General features: G+C 40.5%; 1 protein-coding gene across 1 annotated transcript in view; it reads right to left on the reverse strand.

The window, feature by feature from the left end:
• Positions 1–15,182, reverse strand: part of Jam2 (junctional adhesion molecule 2) — a 50,917-nt gene that overhangs the window by 13,640 nt on the left and 22,095 nt on the right. Inside the window, exons 2-4 of the mRNA XM_038346235.1 lie at positions 8,023–8,088; positions 2,973–3,080; positions 216–368 (exon numbers count right to left, since the gene is read on the reverse strand). Of these exons, the coding sequence (XP_038202163.1) occupies positions 216–368; positions 2,973–3,080; positions 8,023–8,088 (327 nt within the window). The remainder of the gene's footprint in view (positions 1–215; positions 369–2,972; positions 3,081–8,022; positions 8,089–15,182) is intronic.

Here is a 15,182-nt window from a genome sequence, read left to right on the forward strand (position 1 = left end):
AACCATTAGGAGCTACTTCAGTCTTAAACAGAGAGATTGTGGAAATGAATTAGAGATTTCAGCAGCCAGTGAGCTGAGGGGAATAGCCTGGTCTTGCTGAGAAGGCACTTGTAGAGTGTGGCAGTCCTGGTTGGGGCTGGGTTAGTGTCTCACCCCCAGGGCTGGAGGTGACGGTAGGGCGGCTGACAGGAGTTACACATGTGTGCGCGTATTACCCAAGACTTCTAGGGTGACTGTATCTTCCTGCAGGTTTTGGCCTTGATCAGATGGAGCACTGACTTCACAGCGATACTTTCCAGCATCATTTCTTGTAACATTTTTGATTCGTATATTGAAATCTATCATCTCAGCACGATCTTTAAAGTCACCTTTTGAGGGGAGAAAAATATAATAATGTTAGAAACAATGCATGTAATGTCTTCCTCAAGTTACTTCATTCAAAATTAAGGCATTTATTTTCCTGGTAAAACTTTAAGCTTTGAATTTACACGTGCATATTATGTATTTTGATAGACATTTTAGACTATTAAAGACTATTTAGTTTCACCATCCTCCCAGGATCTCTCTATGTAGCCTTGACTGGCCTGAAACTCTCTAAGTAGACTAGGTTGGTCTTGAACTCACAGAGATCTACCCACCTCTGCTTCCTGAGTACAGGGATTTAAGGTGTGTACCACTACATCTGGCACCATGTTTGATTTTAAAGAACTCAGCTGAATGCCTGCCTTGCCACCTGTCTAGTATCTGTTTCTGCTTTCAAAACTAAACAGTTTGATTTAATAGGTAAGAACAGAATTTTATATGTGGCCATCCAAGTAATGCCAGAGAAGATTATGTAGGTGGAAGGACCTTAAAAATGTTACCTTGATTAGATTTTGATAATTGCAAGTAGTGAATTAAAGTGGGCTTTTTTTTTGAGCTAGTGAGATGGCCTAGTGGGTAAAGGTACTTGCTGCAGAGTCCAATAATTTGTTTCATCCCAGAGTTCCACATGGTGGAAGAAGAAACTCCTGCTAATTGTCCTCTGACTTCCACATGGCATGCATTCCCCCACTCCCCCAAATAAGTATATGTAATAAAATTAAAAATAAATAAAAGAAATGGGGTTGTATATATGCAAGTGCCTAAATTGGCAGCTGTAGTAAATGAATGTGAAAATACCTGTTCTATTAGCCATTTGAAACTTGAGTCCTATCTTATTGGAGTAGAATCAGATGGAATATTTTATTAATTTGATTTTTTAATATAGGGTTTTACCACATAGCTTTGAGTGGCCCACGACTCGTTATATAGATCAGACTAGCCTTGAACCCACAGAGCTCTGTCTGCCTCTACCTCCTGAGTGCCTGGAATTAAAGACATGTGCCCTTCAGTGAGTGTGGTGGTTTAATGAGAAATGTCTCTCATGGGCTTATGACTTTGAACATCCCCCCCCCCAGTTGGTGGTCCTGTTTTGGGAGGTTATCAAGCATTTAGGAGGTAGAGCATTGCTGGAGGAGATGCATCTCTGGACTTCCTTTGATACATCTTTACTTTCTGTGTATGAATGAAAACGTGATCAGCAAGCTTCCTGACCCAGCTGCCATGACTTTCCTGCTGTGATAGACTCTCTACCTCTGGAGTGATAAGCCAAATAAACCCTTTCTTCCTTACATTGCCATTGTTATAGTATTTTCTCACAGCAACAGAAAAGCTATCAACATACAAACTAATGCGTTCAGCCACCATCATCACATTTTATTAGTAATAAATTATAGAATCCAAAGGAAGAGTAGAGAGTGAAAGATGTACAACAAATGAAAAGTACTTGCTATTATTATAACTGACGGTCTATATGTTCCGACTCTCCAAGCTTCATTAGTATCTAACAGTCTACACATGCTGTTATTGTAACTAGCGGTCTATGTGTTCTGACTCTCCAGGCTCCGTTGTATCTAACAGTCTACACATGCTGTTATTGTAACTAGCGCTCTATGTGTTCCAACTCTCCAGGCTCCATTGTGTCTAACAGTCTACACATCTCTGTAGTTCAAAGACTAAAAACCCAGAGACAAAAACTGGGGTCCAACCCCAAAACCAGAAAAGCAAAGCAGCCTAGCGCACTAGAGGAGTCTTACCTCTGCCAATGCTGGGTGGCTGCCAACCAAGCAGCCTAAGCCTCTCTCTCTCCTCTCATTTTATATTCCCTCTAGTCTGGGATTAAAGGTGTGAGGTACCACCACCTGGATTTGTTTCTGCATTTATCTTGTGTAGTCCGGGGTGGCCTTGACCTCACAGAAATCCATCTGCCTCTGTCTCTCAAATCCTGGTATTAAATGTGTGTATCACCATTACCTGACCTCTAGTGGCTTTAGCTTTGCCTCTGGTCTTCAGGCAAGATTTATTTATTAAAATACAAATAATATACCACTTTACATCCCAAGTTTCCAGGTTTCTCAATGGTAAGCTTGTTTTCTAGAGGGAAACAGGGAAGAACAGTAAGACTGCTATTACTGGGCAGCAACCCTAATCCCAATCTCATCTTCTTTTTGTTTTGTTTTGTTTGAGATAGGGTCTCATTTTGTAGTCCTGACTGTCCTGCTATGTAACTCACACTGGCCTTAAACACGCAGAGATCTGCTTGCCTCTGCCTCTAGAGTGCCAAGACTAAAAGAATGCAGCGCCATATGGGTCCAAAGTCAGATCAGCGTTTTGCTCCTTACTAACAGCTTATTTTACCAGGCCAGTGAAATAATTGTATTTTGTGTTAAGCAACCAAGGATCCCAGGACTCGGTGAAATTCGCCTACTTTTGCTCTGTCTGGTTTTTGTAACTGTTGTATTTTAGGTCTCAGATACTATTCATTCCATCTCACACTTACAGAAACACATTTTCAGTAATCAGTCATGTCCTGTTCCCATTTGTAAATGAAGGAATACGGGCTGCACTTGATGACCTCTCACTCTGACCTCTTCAAGTCTATGGTGTCTTACCTTGGAGAGCCTGTTGGTAGTAAACCAAGGAGACACCCTGTCCCAGTTTCTTCCACTCTAATCTGGAGGAGGTCGTCTTCTTTGGGGTTTTACAAGCTAAAATAGCCTCTAGAAACAATAGGGAAAATATGTCTTTTAATTGATCCTACATGTTACTTAATTTAAAAAGCTTTAAAAACATCTTTAAATGACTTTTTATAATTTCCTTTGCATTTCCATCCATCCATTCATCTCCATCCAGTCATACGCAGAGACATAAATACATCACATCAAAAGGGGCCATGTTGGCTTCACTCAAAGATGAATTTGGAACATGACAACTGTTCTCTGTAATAATTGTGTGACATAATTCAAGTTCTGGAATCTGAGTTTCCATTGATAAATGGGATAGTGACTCACACAATTGTGAGTCTTCAAAAGCAGCAATTTATGTGAAACATGCAAGCCTAAAAATTGTTAGTACTTAATAAACTGCCACTGTGGCTAATTATTTACTGTTAGTCTAAGTCTTGGCATCTAACGAGTCTAAAGTTTGATGGCAGATGCAGGCAAGACCATGTCATTTCGGGCAAAGATGATGGGCATCAAGAAGGCGGCCAAGGAAAGTACTTAACATTTTCACCTAAGAAAGACCCTTAGTCCATCCCAGGCATGCTGGGAAAATGCACAGAAATTCCTCACAGGCTACATTCCTCCTGGTGACTCACTAATATACACCTAATATAGCCTTATACTAATTGTAGATTCCTACTGCATAAGGACTGCTTATAACTTTGCCTGAATCTGGAGAAACTATTCAAAGACGAGTCTCTGCACCGATATTATTTCAGTGTCGCAAAAATGACCAGTTTTGGTTTTTTTTTTTTTTTTTTTGGTTTTTTCGAGACAGGGTTTCACTGTAGTTTCTAGAGCCTGTCCTGGAACTAGCTCTTATAGACCAGGCTGGCCTCGAACTCAGAGATCCGCCTGCCACCACCGCCCGGCAGATGATCAGTTTTGTAACAGCAAATTGACCACAGTTGGATCATTAAGGAATTCCTGGAGCCTCTGAGGGAGTCACCTCTTTTGACTGTCCAAACAAAATGACTAGGGAGAGTCACTCAACACTGGTCTCAGTAGTTCTCCAAGCTGCCAAGCAGAAGCTCCAGCTAGAAGTAGTTTAAAAGAATGTATTGCTGGGCAGTGGTGGTGCACGCCTTTAATCCCAGCACTCAGGAGGCAGAGGCAGGCAGATCTCTGTGAGTTCGAGGCCAGCCTGGTCTACAAGAGCTAGTTTCAGGACAGGCTCCAAAACCACAGAGAAACCCTGTCTTGAAAAAACAAAAAAGCAAAAACAAAACAACAACAACAAAAAAAACAAGTATGTTTCAATTAGGCTCCTTTATATTTCGGAAATACTTCATATTTCTGAGTATTTTTAACCATAAGGCATGCGGTTTGACCTAAAAAGAAAGCACAGGAACTTTCACTGAATAAAAATTTAAAATCTTTTCCATATGTCTGATTTTGATGTTTAAGAATATTTAATGTCGTTTTTAAGGAGCCCCATATCTCATCTGCATAATCATGGACAAAAAGTCTATAGGCATATGTTTCAATGCTTAAAGCTTTAAGCTTTCACGCCACATGGAGCGATCGTCTTAGAGGTGTTTACAGCTCTGCTGCAAAGACAAATGTGTGCTAAGGGACCTGTCTGAGGAAACAGTCTGTGCTGTTGATTAAGGAGAAAGGGCGGTAACTTCCGGAGTCTTGAGTTTTAGATAGGTTTCCTTTCCGTATTTTGTTGAGTTTTCCAACAGTTGTGCACACACCCACACTCCTTTTCCCTGTTTCCCTGTCTTACTCCTACATCTTGAGAGATAATTTGACACCGCACCACACTATTTCACATATTTAACTAAACATGTACACTGTCCTGTGGAAAAAACCCGAGGAAATTCTATTAGAAAATGTAATCAATGACTTCCCCTACACTACTGACTTCACTTTTGTCTCCTTCTTACTGAACATATGTAATGTGAAGAAGTAATCTATCCAACTGCCCAAAATATGTCCAATAATGCTGTGGAGCCAGCATTGTTCTTGTACTGGGGCAGAGCAAGGATCCTTTGGCTTTTGGGATCTGCAATATAGCAAGAAAAGTCAGGCCAACACGCAACCCAGAAGGTCAGAGGTGGGGAAGAGAGAAGCAGCAGGGGAGATGGAGGATTGCTTGGACAAGATCACAATGTACATAGCATAGTTGATCTCTTTCAGAAGGTAACATCTGATCAAAGATTTAGAAGCTAGGAAACTTAGTTCTAAGAGTCTTTGAGAAAGGGTCCTGCACAGGGAAGTCAAGGCCAAGAAACCCAACACAGTGGTTCTCAACCTTCCTCATGCTGTGACCCTTTAATACAGTTCCTCATCTTGTGGTGACCCCAACCATAAAGTTATTTTTGTTGCTACTTCACGAAAAAAATATATTTTGTTGCTACTTTTGTTTGCTACTGTTATGAATCCTAATGTAAATTATCTGTGTTTTCAGGTGGTCTTAGGTGACCCCTGTTAGAGTGTTGTTCCACCCCGCCAGGAGGCACAGGTTGACAACCACCGTTCTAAGACATCAACACCTTGATCTTGAGCTACCGTCCTCTAGAACTGTCAGAGAACAAGGCTGTTGTTTTAGAGTTTGTAGTAGTTTGTTAAGCCAGTACTAGGATATTAATACGGATAATGAAAGTGCCAGATTTATAAGGCTAACATTTCAGGATAAAGAATCTAGATGTTAAGTCTTCCTTTTCTCCAGCCAAAATTCAAAACTCCCAGCTGGCATAATTTTCCATATCTGGCTTGTGGGTTATGGTGACATGGTAGTCACAGCACAGGCATTGGGTTAGACCTTGATCACATATTAGGACTGAGATAATAGGGGCATCATACTCATATCAGTGGAATGATAAAATAATAATTCTTGTCAAAATTATGTATATAAAAATATGTGTGTGCGTGTGTTTGATATACGTTATCCTTGAATGTAACATGTGTTCCGTAAGTGGCCTGCTTTTTTCATCCATGGGGAAAAGCAGTGAGGTCACCTCCACATGATATCAAAAGTCTATGTTCATTGCCCAAATCTGGACTAAAATGTTACCTCTGCTTTGAATAGTAAAACAAGTAGTATTGACATAAATCATATGTCTTCACACAAGACGCATTAATACTCAAAAGGTACCAGCCTTTTCTATTAAGGTGGATTATGTTGTCAAAACATCTGTTTAATCTTGATTAAAAAAAAGACCATTGTTCAGGAAAATGGTCGCTCTAAGCTCTGATAATAACTTTCAGGTTTGAACACCGCAGAGAGCTGCTCATGTGATGTACAAGCTGGCAGAGCTGCCCTGATTTCAGGCTTAATCTGCTTTTGGCAGCACCATGGGAAATGGGGCAGACCAGCAGCTCTGAGAACCAGAGATTAATTCATAACTTTTGACATCAGAGAAATATGAGGGGAAAAAAAAACCTGAATGAAATGTGTTTCATGGACACAAATCACAAAATGTCACAGACTTAAAGTGGCTGCAAAAAAAAAAAAAAACCCCAAAACAAACAAAATAATAAACGACCACCAACAAGATAGAACTGTGGGAGAAACTACGAATTGATTTTTTGCTTAATGGAGGGCCCCATTAGAAGCAGATAAGACAGAACTAAAGCATTCGCCAATTAAGAGAAAGTGAAAGAAAAAAATGGTAAACATTTACTCTGCTCAGATTGGCGCTCTCTCTCTCTCTCTCTCTCTCTCTCTCTCTCTCTCTCTCTCTCTCTCTCTCTCTCTCTCTCTCTGTTCACACTCACTGCATTAACCCAGCACCTTGCACACGGGTAAGCACTGGTCTTGCCATGAAGTACTTTCTCACTGAGCACAGTAACTTCACCCCTGAGATTAACATTTGATTGCGATAAATTATAGAAGGATTTTCCATGTTAAAAATAAAGCATGTCTTTAAAAAAAAAAAAGCTGAGTGGGGACAGGATTTCACTTTGGGGTAGAGAAAATGTTCTGGGTCTAGGGAGGGTTGTGGTTTAAGAACATCTTTATGGATATACTCAGTACCACTGAAGTGTTTACGTTATAAGATGTCAGATTTTAAAGTCATGTGAATTTTGCCACAGTGTTTTAAAAGTAATGTAAGACAAAAGCACATAACAGTGACATTTTAACAGCGATATTAGAGCTGAGGCATGCACACCCACCGCATCTGCCTGGACCTAGGTAAGCGCCTCTGAGGATGTGAGCAGAAGGCTGAATTTCATTGACTCTTCAGGTCAGGACACCCTCTCCTGCTGTCCACACTCTGAACCTTCCCAGCCTCCCTTCTTGCATGTTGCCAGCTCTGTTTGGCCTCCTGTAAGTACTCCAGAGTCCAACTCACTTTCAGGCATTTATATCCTCTTGGCCATCTTCCCTCATTTGAAATTGTCCCGCAATCCAGTATGCCCTATTAGCCTCACCATGTAGGATATTACAACTTCAAGGCCTTAATGGAATCATCTGAGTGCTTTTTGTTTTACCACTCTAATTGTGTACTGCCTAGGTGACCTAATGGAGTTTCTACCCCACCCTTAACTTGCTCATCTTTGAAGATGAGCCAAAAGTTCCTCTTCAGGTGAACAGACCAACACCTGGCTGGCTATAAGACAGCTACCAGAGTGGCCACTACAGAAGCTCCAAGTATGTGATCAGTAGCATCCACTGCCAGCATCATGACTGATAATAAATGCCATCACAAGAACCAAACAGACCATAGAAGCAGAAAATAAGATGTGAGCAGACAGCAAGTTAAATGGCTCAGCAGTTCAAGGGCTGAGTTTGATTCCTGAAATCCACATAAGGTAGAAGGAGAAAACTGAGTCCACAAAGTTGTCCTCCAACCGTGGATGCTCTCTCCCAACACAAACACACACACACACACACACACACACACACACACACACACGTGTGCGTGCATGGGGGAGGGGGGCAGTATGTAAACAAAGCAATCCAATCAAACCTTTAAGATGGCCATACCTTGGTACTCTATTACTGTAACTTCTTGGTGGTCTTTTGATGCAGAAAGTCCATTCGCCTTATGATCTGAAAGAGTAAAACAGACAGATAGTTAATATGGAAGTCTGTTTTCAAATGTTTGAGTGGGACACAGCAGTCAATAAGCCAGCATAACCTGAGTAACGATTGTTGCATAATTCAGAACACATAAAACAAATTATCAAATTAGGGAAACCATACCACACATATCACTTTTATTTTCTGTATGGTGATTTGGGCTTTTAGCATTTCCCAAGCAGAATCAATAGCTGGAAGTACACTCTCCTCAGCACCCCTGAAAACGAGCACGCCTTTAATTTACCTTATTATGTAATGTAATGTCTGTCTACCCAACCATCCAACCAACCATCCATCCATCCAACCAACCATCCACATATTCGTCCATCTATCCACCTGCCCCCCACATATCTATCCACTTATCCACCCAGCCACATATTCATCCACCTATTCACCCCATCCATCCACCTACCTACCCACCCACCCACAAATCCATTCATTCAGAGACAGCTTCTCAGAGAAGACTCAACTATATTCTTTTTATATAGTCTTTTACTCTCTCATTGACTCAATTACCATTCTTTTGCAAAACAACCAAAACCAAACAAAAACCTTCACAAATACTTATTAATAGTTCTGCTATCTCTTTTGAGATGAAACTTGAAAGCCTCCCTTTCTACTAGACACCTTTATCTCCTTTCTCTACTCCCACCACACATTCATGGGCAAAAGCAATAACCAGCTTGGTTACAAACTTTCTTTTATTTCTACAAATTTCATCTCAGTGAAATACATCACAATGCACAGGGTTATTCATACTAAAATCTCACACTTTGCCCAGGGTACACCCATACAGGCTTAGAATTCTACCATCCACTCAAGTGCTTTGAGTATTTGTCCTTTTTGCTCTTACATTCATCTGTGTTCCTTGTCTCAAGAAAGTATGGAAATACCCAAAATCAAGCAAGAGAAAAATAGGGCACACCTTGCCTCATCACCTTAAAATAAACACTGGTAAGGACAGATGTAAAAAAAAATAGATAGCTTAGGCAAGCATTTGAGAGAAGCCACCATTACTAAAATACACCTGCTTCCCAGACTTGTAAAAGAGGAAGTGAGTTGGCCAACAAGGATCTTGGTACAGAAAGCACCAATAATAATAATGCTCAGTGATGTGGGATTCCCCTCTGTATGCTAAGCTAAACCACCATATATATTTTAAAGGCATCTTGATTTCATAATTTGGGTCTAAGGATAAATTACTTGGGAAAAGAGGTTCTTCTTTTGTTTCCATAGAGGATGAGAACCTGTAAAATCCTTCCAAACTAACGTGGTTTGATGGACAAAGATCCCCCAAAAGGTCACTGTAAACAACTTCCCAAAATTACTTTGCCCAACTAAAAGCAGGACACAATTTGAAGAAAACTATGCCCAAATTCCCTAAATGATTGTTTATAAATGCTTGTTTACATTTAAAGGGGCATATGCTATAGAGATTTGCATTGGTATGGATTTTGGTTTATACAAATTTAAGGTCAATTTTGTTTTACTGTGTATATGTATTTCTGCTCTTGATTGAGGTACTGTGTTTGTGCAGCTCATTTAAAAATGTAATGTATTATTAAAAATACATGTTAATAGATAATCATCTATAATAGTCAAGCTTGTGGTTATGTTAGATTTTCTAGGTGTATAGAGATACATTTCAGTTAGTTAGGTATTCTTCAAATCTTTCAAAGAGCTACAGAATATGGCATTTAAAATGTTTTAAAAATTTAGGACTTTTCATGATAGTGAGACACATCTGCTCCTGTCAGCACCAATCTACTTCAAGTGGAAGATGCGCACTGAAGAGGCTCTTTACGGAGTTGGTTATTCATTTGGGCAAGAAACTGCTCTTGCCTGGACTGCTTGATTACTGTGTGAACTGGACATGTGAACTGGACATGCAGGACCCACAGAAAAATGACTGCTGAACTTGCCTAAAGGTGAGACAGTCCTTTGGGGTTCCTACTTCATGAAAGAATAGAAAGAGTCTGCTAGACATTCTGTAGAACACAAAAGAAAGTGACTGACAAACTGCCAATATAGGCTGAACTGACTTTGAAAGTTCCTGCTTCATGGAAAAGCCTACTGGATACTATGGTCCTGTAGGCTGAAGACTGATGCCCCAATGGTACAGAAAAACTTTGGGTGACTGTCCAGGCAGTGAGATGTCTCTGTCAATTCTAGAGTTTCCAAAATTGCTTATAATGCACTTCTTGTTTACTTAGGTGGAGTTAAAGAATTTATAGTTATAGTTTTCCTTAGTTATAATAAAAGATAAAGTAGATATAAATATTGCAACTGTAATTCTTGCTTGATATCTGTTTTGTTCTATGTAATTTTTCTATGTTAAAGTTAAAACCTTCCTTTTATTTTTTTAAAAAAGGGGAGGTTATGTGGTATCTCCCCTCCCCCATATGCTGTGAATACCACTGGTTAATAAAGAAGCTGTTTTGGGCCTGTGATAGTGTAGAGCAGAGCTAGGAGGGGAAAACTAAACTGAATGTTGGGAGCAAGGAGGCAGAATCAGGGAGAAGCCATGGAGCCCCATCCGCCAGACAGACATGCTGAAACTTTGTGGTAGGCCACGACTTTGTGGTATGCACAGATTAATTGAGATGGCTTAAATTAAGATATAAAAGTTAGCCAATAAAAAGCTAGATCTAAGCTGGGCAGTGGTGCCACATGCCTTTAATTCCAGCACTTGGGAGGCAGAGACAGGTGGATCTCTGTGAGTTCGAGACCAGCCTGTTCTAGAAGAGCTAGTTCCAGGACAGTCTCCAAAGCCACAGAGAAACCCTGTCTTGAAAAAAAAAAAAAACAACCACCACCACCACCACCACCACCAACAACAACAACAACAAGCTAGATCTAATGGACCAAGCAGTGATTTTATTAATACAGTTTCTATGTGGTTATTTCAGGTCTGAGCTGCTGGACGGTTGGGAAACAAGTGGCCTCCTATTACAGCTCAACATGTATTGAGTTCTTAGATGTCAGACAGCATTGCCAGTGCTTCTAAAGTATGTACCCATTTAACCATTGTAAGAATTATCTGTGGTTATGTCTTGAATATGAAATGTTCCTCCAGCTCTTGGTTTTATTTTGGGACATTTTGGAAACTTTACAAGGTGTGGTCTTGCTGCAGGAAATAAGTCACTGGGGTGGGTGGGGTATTGGAGCTAACCTGACCTTGACCCTTTCCTGTCTCCTGCTTTCTGCTTCCTGTCCACCATGGGGTGAAGAAGGTCATTCACCCCATTATAATACTGCCATGATGTTCTTCCTAGGCTCTTTAGACCAACCAACCATGAAACAGGAGCCAAACTAAAATGTTCCCATCTTAATGTTTTTCTCATGCATCTTAGTTACAGCTATTCATACATAACTAATACAGTACCCAACTCCCACATTGTTGCTTATACTCTACTATCTATTCTAGTCTATATTATACTGTGCTATGCCAGGCACAGTGCCCCATTTCCCTTTAGTTGAACTATGAGCAAGGACTGATAGTTAATACAGATGTCACGTGGAAAGGACCTAGATCTATTCTAAGGCAGGACTGGGGAGATGAGAAAGTGGTATTGATGAAGACAAAGGTCTGGCTCTGAGCAGAAGTGATAAGGGACACTGTGGGAATCTCAAAAGGCTCTTGACCAGGCTTTCTCAATACTGATATTATGACCTTTGGGGATCAGGTACTTTCTTGTAGGAGGCTGTCCTGTACACAATCATGTAGTTACACTATCTCTGGCTTCTATCTACTAGATGCAGGTAGTACCTTGTCCATATCCTGACATCTAAAACTGTAGAGATGGACAAATAAATGTGCCTTGAGAGTGTGGTGTGGAAAAAGAGAAAGTGTGGTGTGGAAATCACTCGTGGTTGAAAACCCTGCTCCACTTGGACTAGCTTAAGAGCCAGGTACAGAAATACAGCAGTCGGCTTAAGGAGAACAGATAACTGGGAGCTCCAGGATTTTAAAGTTCTTGGGAAACAGACATTTTTATAATGATGAAAGAGGATTTATCATGTTTCTGGAAGGGGAAAAATCTTTCACGTGAGATGGCATCTTCTCTTTGGCTTATTTATCTGTAGCCATCAAGGCAAAGTTTTTATTTCCCTTTTCACCTCTTTGAAGCATAGTAGCACGCCGCACGGTAAGTTAAAACTCCCCAGGCTCTCCAAGACTTAAGCATCCGGCTCCTCAATCTGGGTTTTGGTTCTAAATTACAACCTGCTGTGGGTGAAGAGTGTAGACCTACACTGACCCCGGTCCCCAAGAATCAGAAATGCAAATGGCTGTCCAAGGCATGAGGCCACTGGGCTCAGTGATAGAGAGGCGTTAGGGCCACCAAAGAGTCACTTCAAAACACTTTTGGCTTCTGTGTTTCAAGAACCATGAAAACGGTCCAGGGAGTCAAATCTCCTTTCTGCTTTTCCCATAGACTTCCTTCACCTGCCAGCTGTTTCTCTCCCTTCCACATTCCTCTGAAACCGCTCACCTCTCCCTTCTCCAGAGCTACTCCTCTACCGTCGTCTTCTCTCCTTCCCCATTTTACTCTCTAGCGTTCGAAGACAGAGCCTGTACCTTCAGCGAACAGAAGAGGGGTCAAGACTACAGCTAAACGAGATTCTCACAGGTGGGCTTAGGAAAATGTAGCCTTCTTTTCTCATCCTACATCAAATGATAAAATCTCTGGATCAAACGTGGAAGGTTTTTAACCTTTCCAAGGACACTTTGAAACCTCTGCATTAGTGCCCACAGCAGCTCTTGGTTAGGACCAACAAGTCCTGTGATTTTTTTTTTTTTTTTGAGGTACTTTAGTGGACTTTTCAGACAAAACAATGAAGACTAACATTCTCTGGAAACCAGCTAAGGGGAAACATGAGCAAAAGAGGAAGAGATAATCTTTGCTCCCTTCACATTGCCCTGCCTTTCAACTCTCCAAACACCACACGCCCACCGAGTGTTTATTTTCTTCATCTGGCTCAAAGGCTCCCATTTATCCCAGAACTCAGCAATACAGTCTGAGACTGGAAGGTGATTTTTTTCCCCTTTTTGTCAATTTCAATTTTCTACTTACTAAAACTTCTTTTGAAAAAAAAAATATTTTTAAATTTCAAAGACCACTAAAAGTTCTACGGAAAACAACTTCTTCACGAGTTGTACTCACTCGTCCAGAAATTTCACATACATGTATTTCAAAGTTTAAAACTTTATTTATTTATTAACACTTTCATTTTTAATTATGACTTTTATTTACTCTTAAGAATTGCATGCATTAAAAAGGATTGCATACAAATATAAAATGAAATATGATCATCCATCTTTATTCCATCTTCATTCACCACTCTCTAACTCTTCCTGTATCCCCAAAACACATCCCTCCCCTCCCAATTTCATGTTCTGTGTATGTATGTATGTATGTATGTATGTATGTATGTATATACTGGTGACCTGAGTTTGACCCCTGAAACCACACAGTAGAAGAACACACACACACACACACACACACACACACACACACTACAAAAGCTTCATTTTGGTCCATACTTGGCTTGTGTTTTATATTTGTTACTCATCCCACTGATTTGGACTTCCTTATAATTTTGATGAGGTAATAATGAATAAAATAGAGAAGTAATTACAATGGTGACAGTGGAAACCCACTCAGTTCTCTGTCCTAATGGATAGAAAATGAGTTCATGGCCTCACCATGAAGTAGAGTGCTGAGGCCAGCATCTTCCAGATTCTAAATTGTCGCTTCGATTCTATCACAGATCTAGTCATGCGCATCTTAAACAGCCATCTCACCTGAACTATGACAAGTAGACGTTCACACTCCATATTTGGCCAAAAACCCTTTGTTTCTGTCTTTTAATATTTGATTTGAGTGAATTTCAAAAATTGGACCTCTTCTAGTTGCACACACTACCCTGATGGCCTATGACTGTTTCAGGACAAAGCTCCATGGGCCCCAGAGATTCAAATGTGAACAGAAATTCATCCAGCCATTTTTAAAATGTTGGGTGGCTGACTCAAACTACTGTGTGTTTGTGTGAGCTCACAGCTAGGAGTGCAGGGACAGCTTTGGAGCAAGAAGAGTAAGTTAGAGAATCGCTTTTGCCAAAAGAAAAAGGAAATTATAATCCTTGGATTTACAAGAAATGAGCGTAGCTAAATGTAAGTAATCTTCGCCTGCCAATCACAAACATGACAGTCAGACAACGCTGCCAGGTCATTGTTTCCATGTTCTGTACTTTAAAATAAATGGTTCTTATTCTTTTGGCTTCCTGAAACACTAATCAAAGGAAACCTGAAGCAACAATAAGCGGGGAGGTTTCCCTTGGCTTTCAGAGTCCTTCTGTTAGCGTTTATGTCAGTAGAATATAATTGGTAACGCGTGTGTGAAATGGAACGGCTCAGATGCTATGAGTCATCTCTCACCAGAGACTTGGAAAATAATATCTATAAAACCCTCTGTTTTAAGGATTGGGGTTTGACGGAGCACATGAATGTGTTCATAAAGCCACTGGTCCTGTGAGCTCGTCGGTGTTTCAAAGGTGGAATTAGCAGACCACAGTCCTTGGAGACCACTTCCTGTATCCAAGTGCTATGGAGTCAAACTGAGGAGCTAGATGAATTCATGAACAAGAACCCCACCCTTGTATGCTCTATGAAAGACAGTAGAAGAAAGTGTCCTTCAGCTGGATGGTGGTGGCACATGCCTTTGATCCCAGCACTCGGGAGGCAGAGGCAGGTGGATTTTTGTGAGTTCAAGGCCTTAAAAGCCATACAGAGAAACCCTATCTCAAAATAAATAAATAAATAAATAAATAAATAAATAAATAAATAAATAGTCCTTTTTAAGCTAGAGGTGTAGGTTAGTGAGAGAGTACCTGCCTAGCATAAAAAAGGCCCTTGTTCAATTCCTAGTACTATTAAAAACAAAAAAGAAAAAAAAACTGCTATTCTTGAAAATTTTACAAAAATGTGCTTATTGACAGGTTCTCCCTACCCAATGTCCAGGGCCTTGGGTAATACCCAGGCCAAGGTTGGCCAAAATGGGTCT

The sequence above is a fragment of the Arvicola amphibius genome, chromosome 10, assembly GCF_903992535.2.
Source record: "Arvicola amphibius chromosome 10, mArvAmp1.2, whole genome shotgun sequence".
Classification (NCBI taxonomy): domain Eukaryota; kingdom Metazoa; phylum Chordata; class Mammalia; order Rodentia; family Cricetidae; genus Arvicola; species Arvicola amphibius.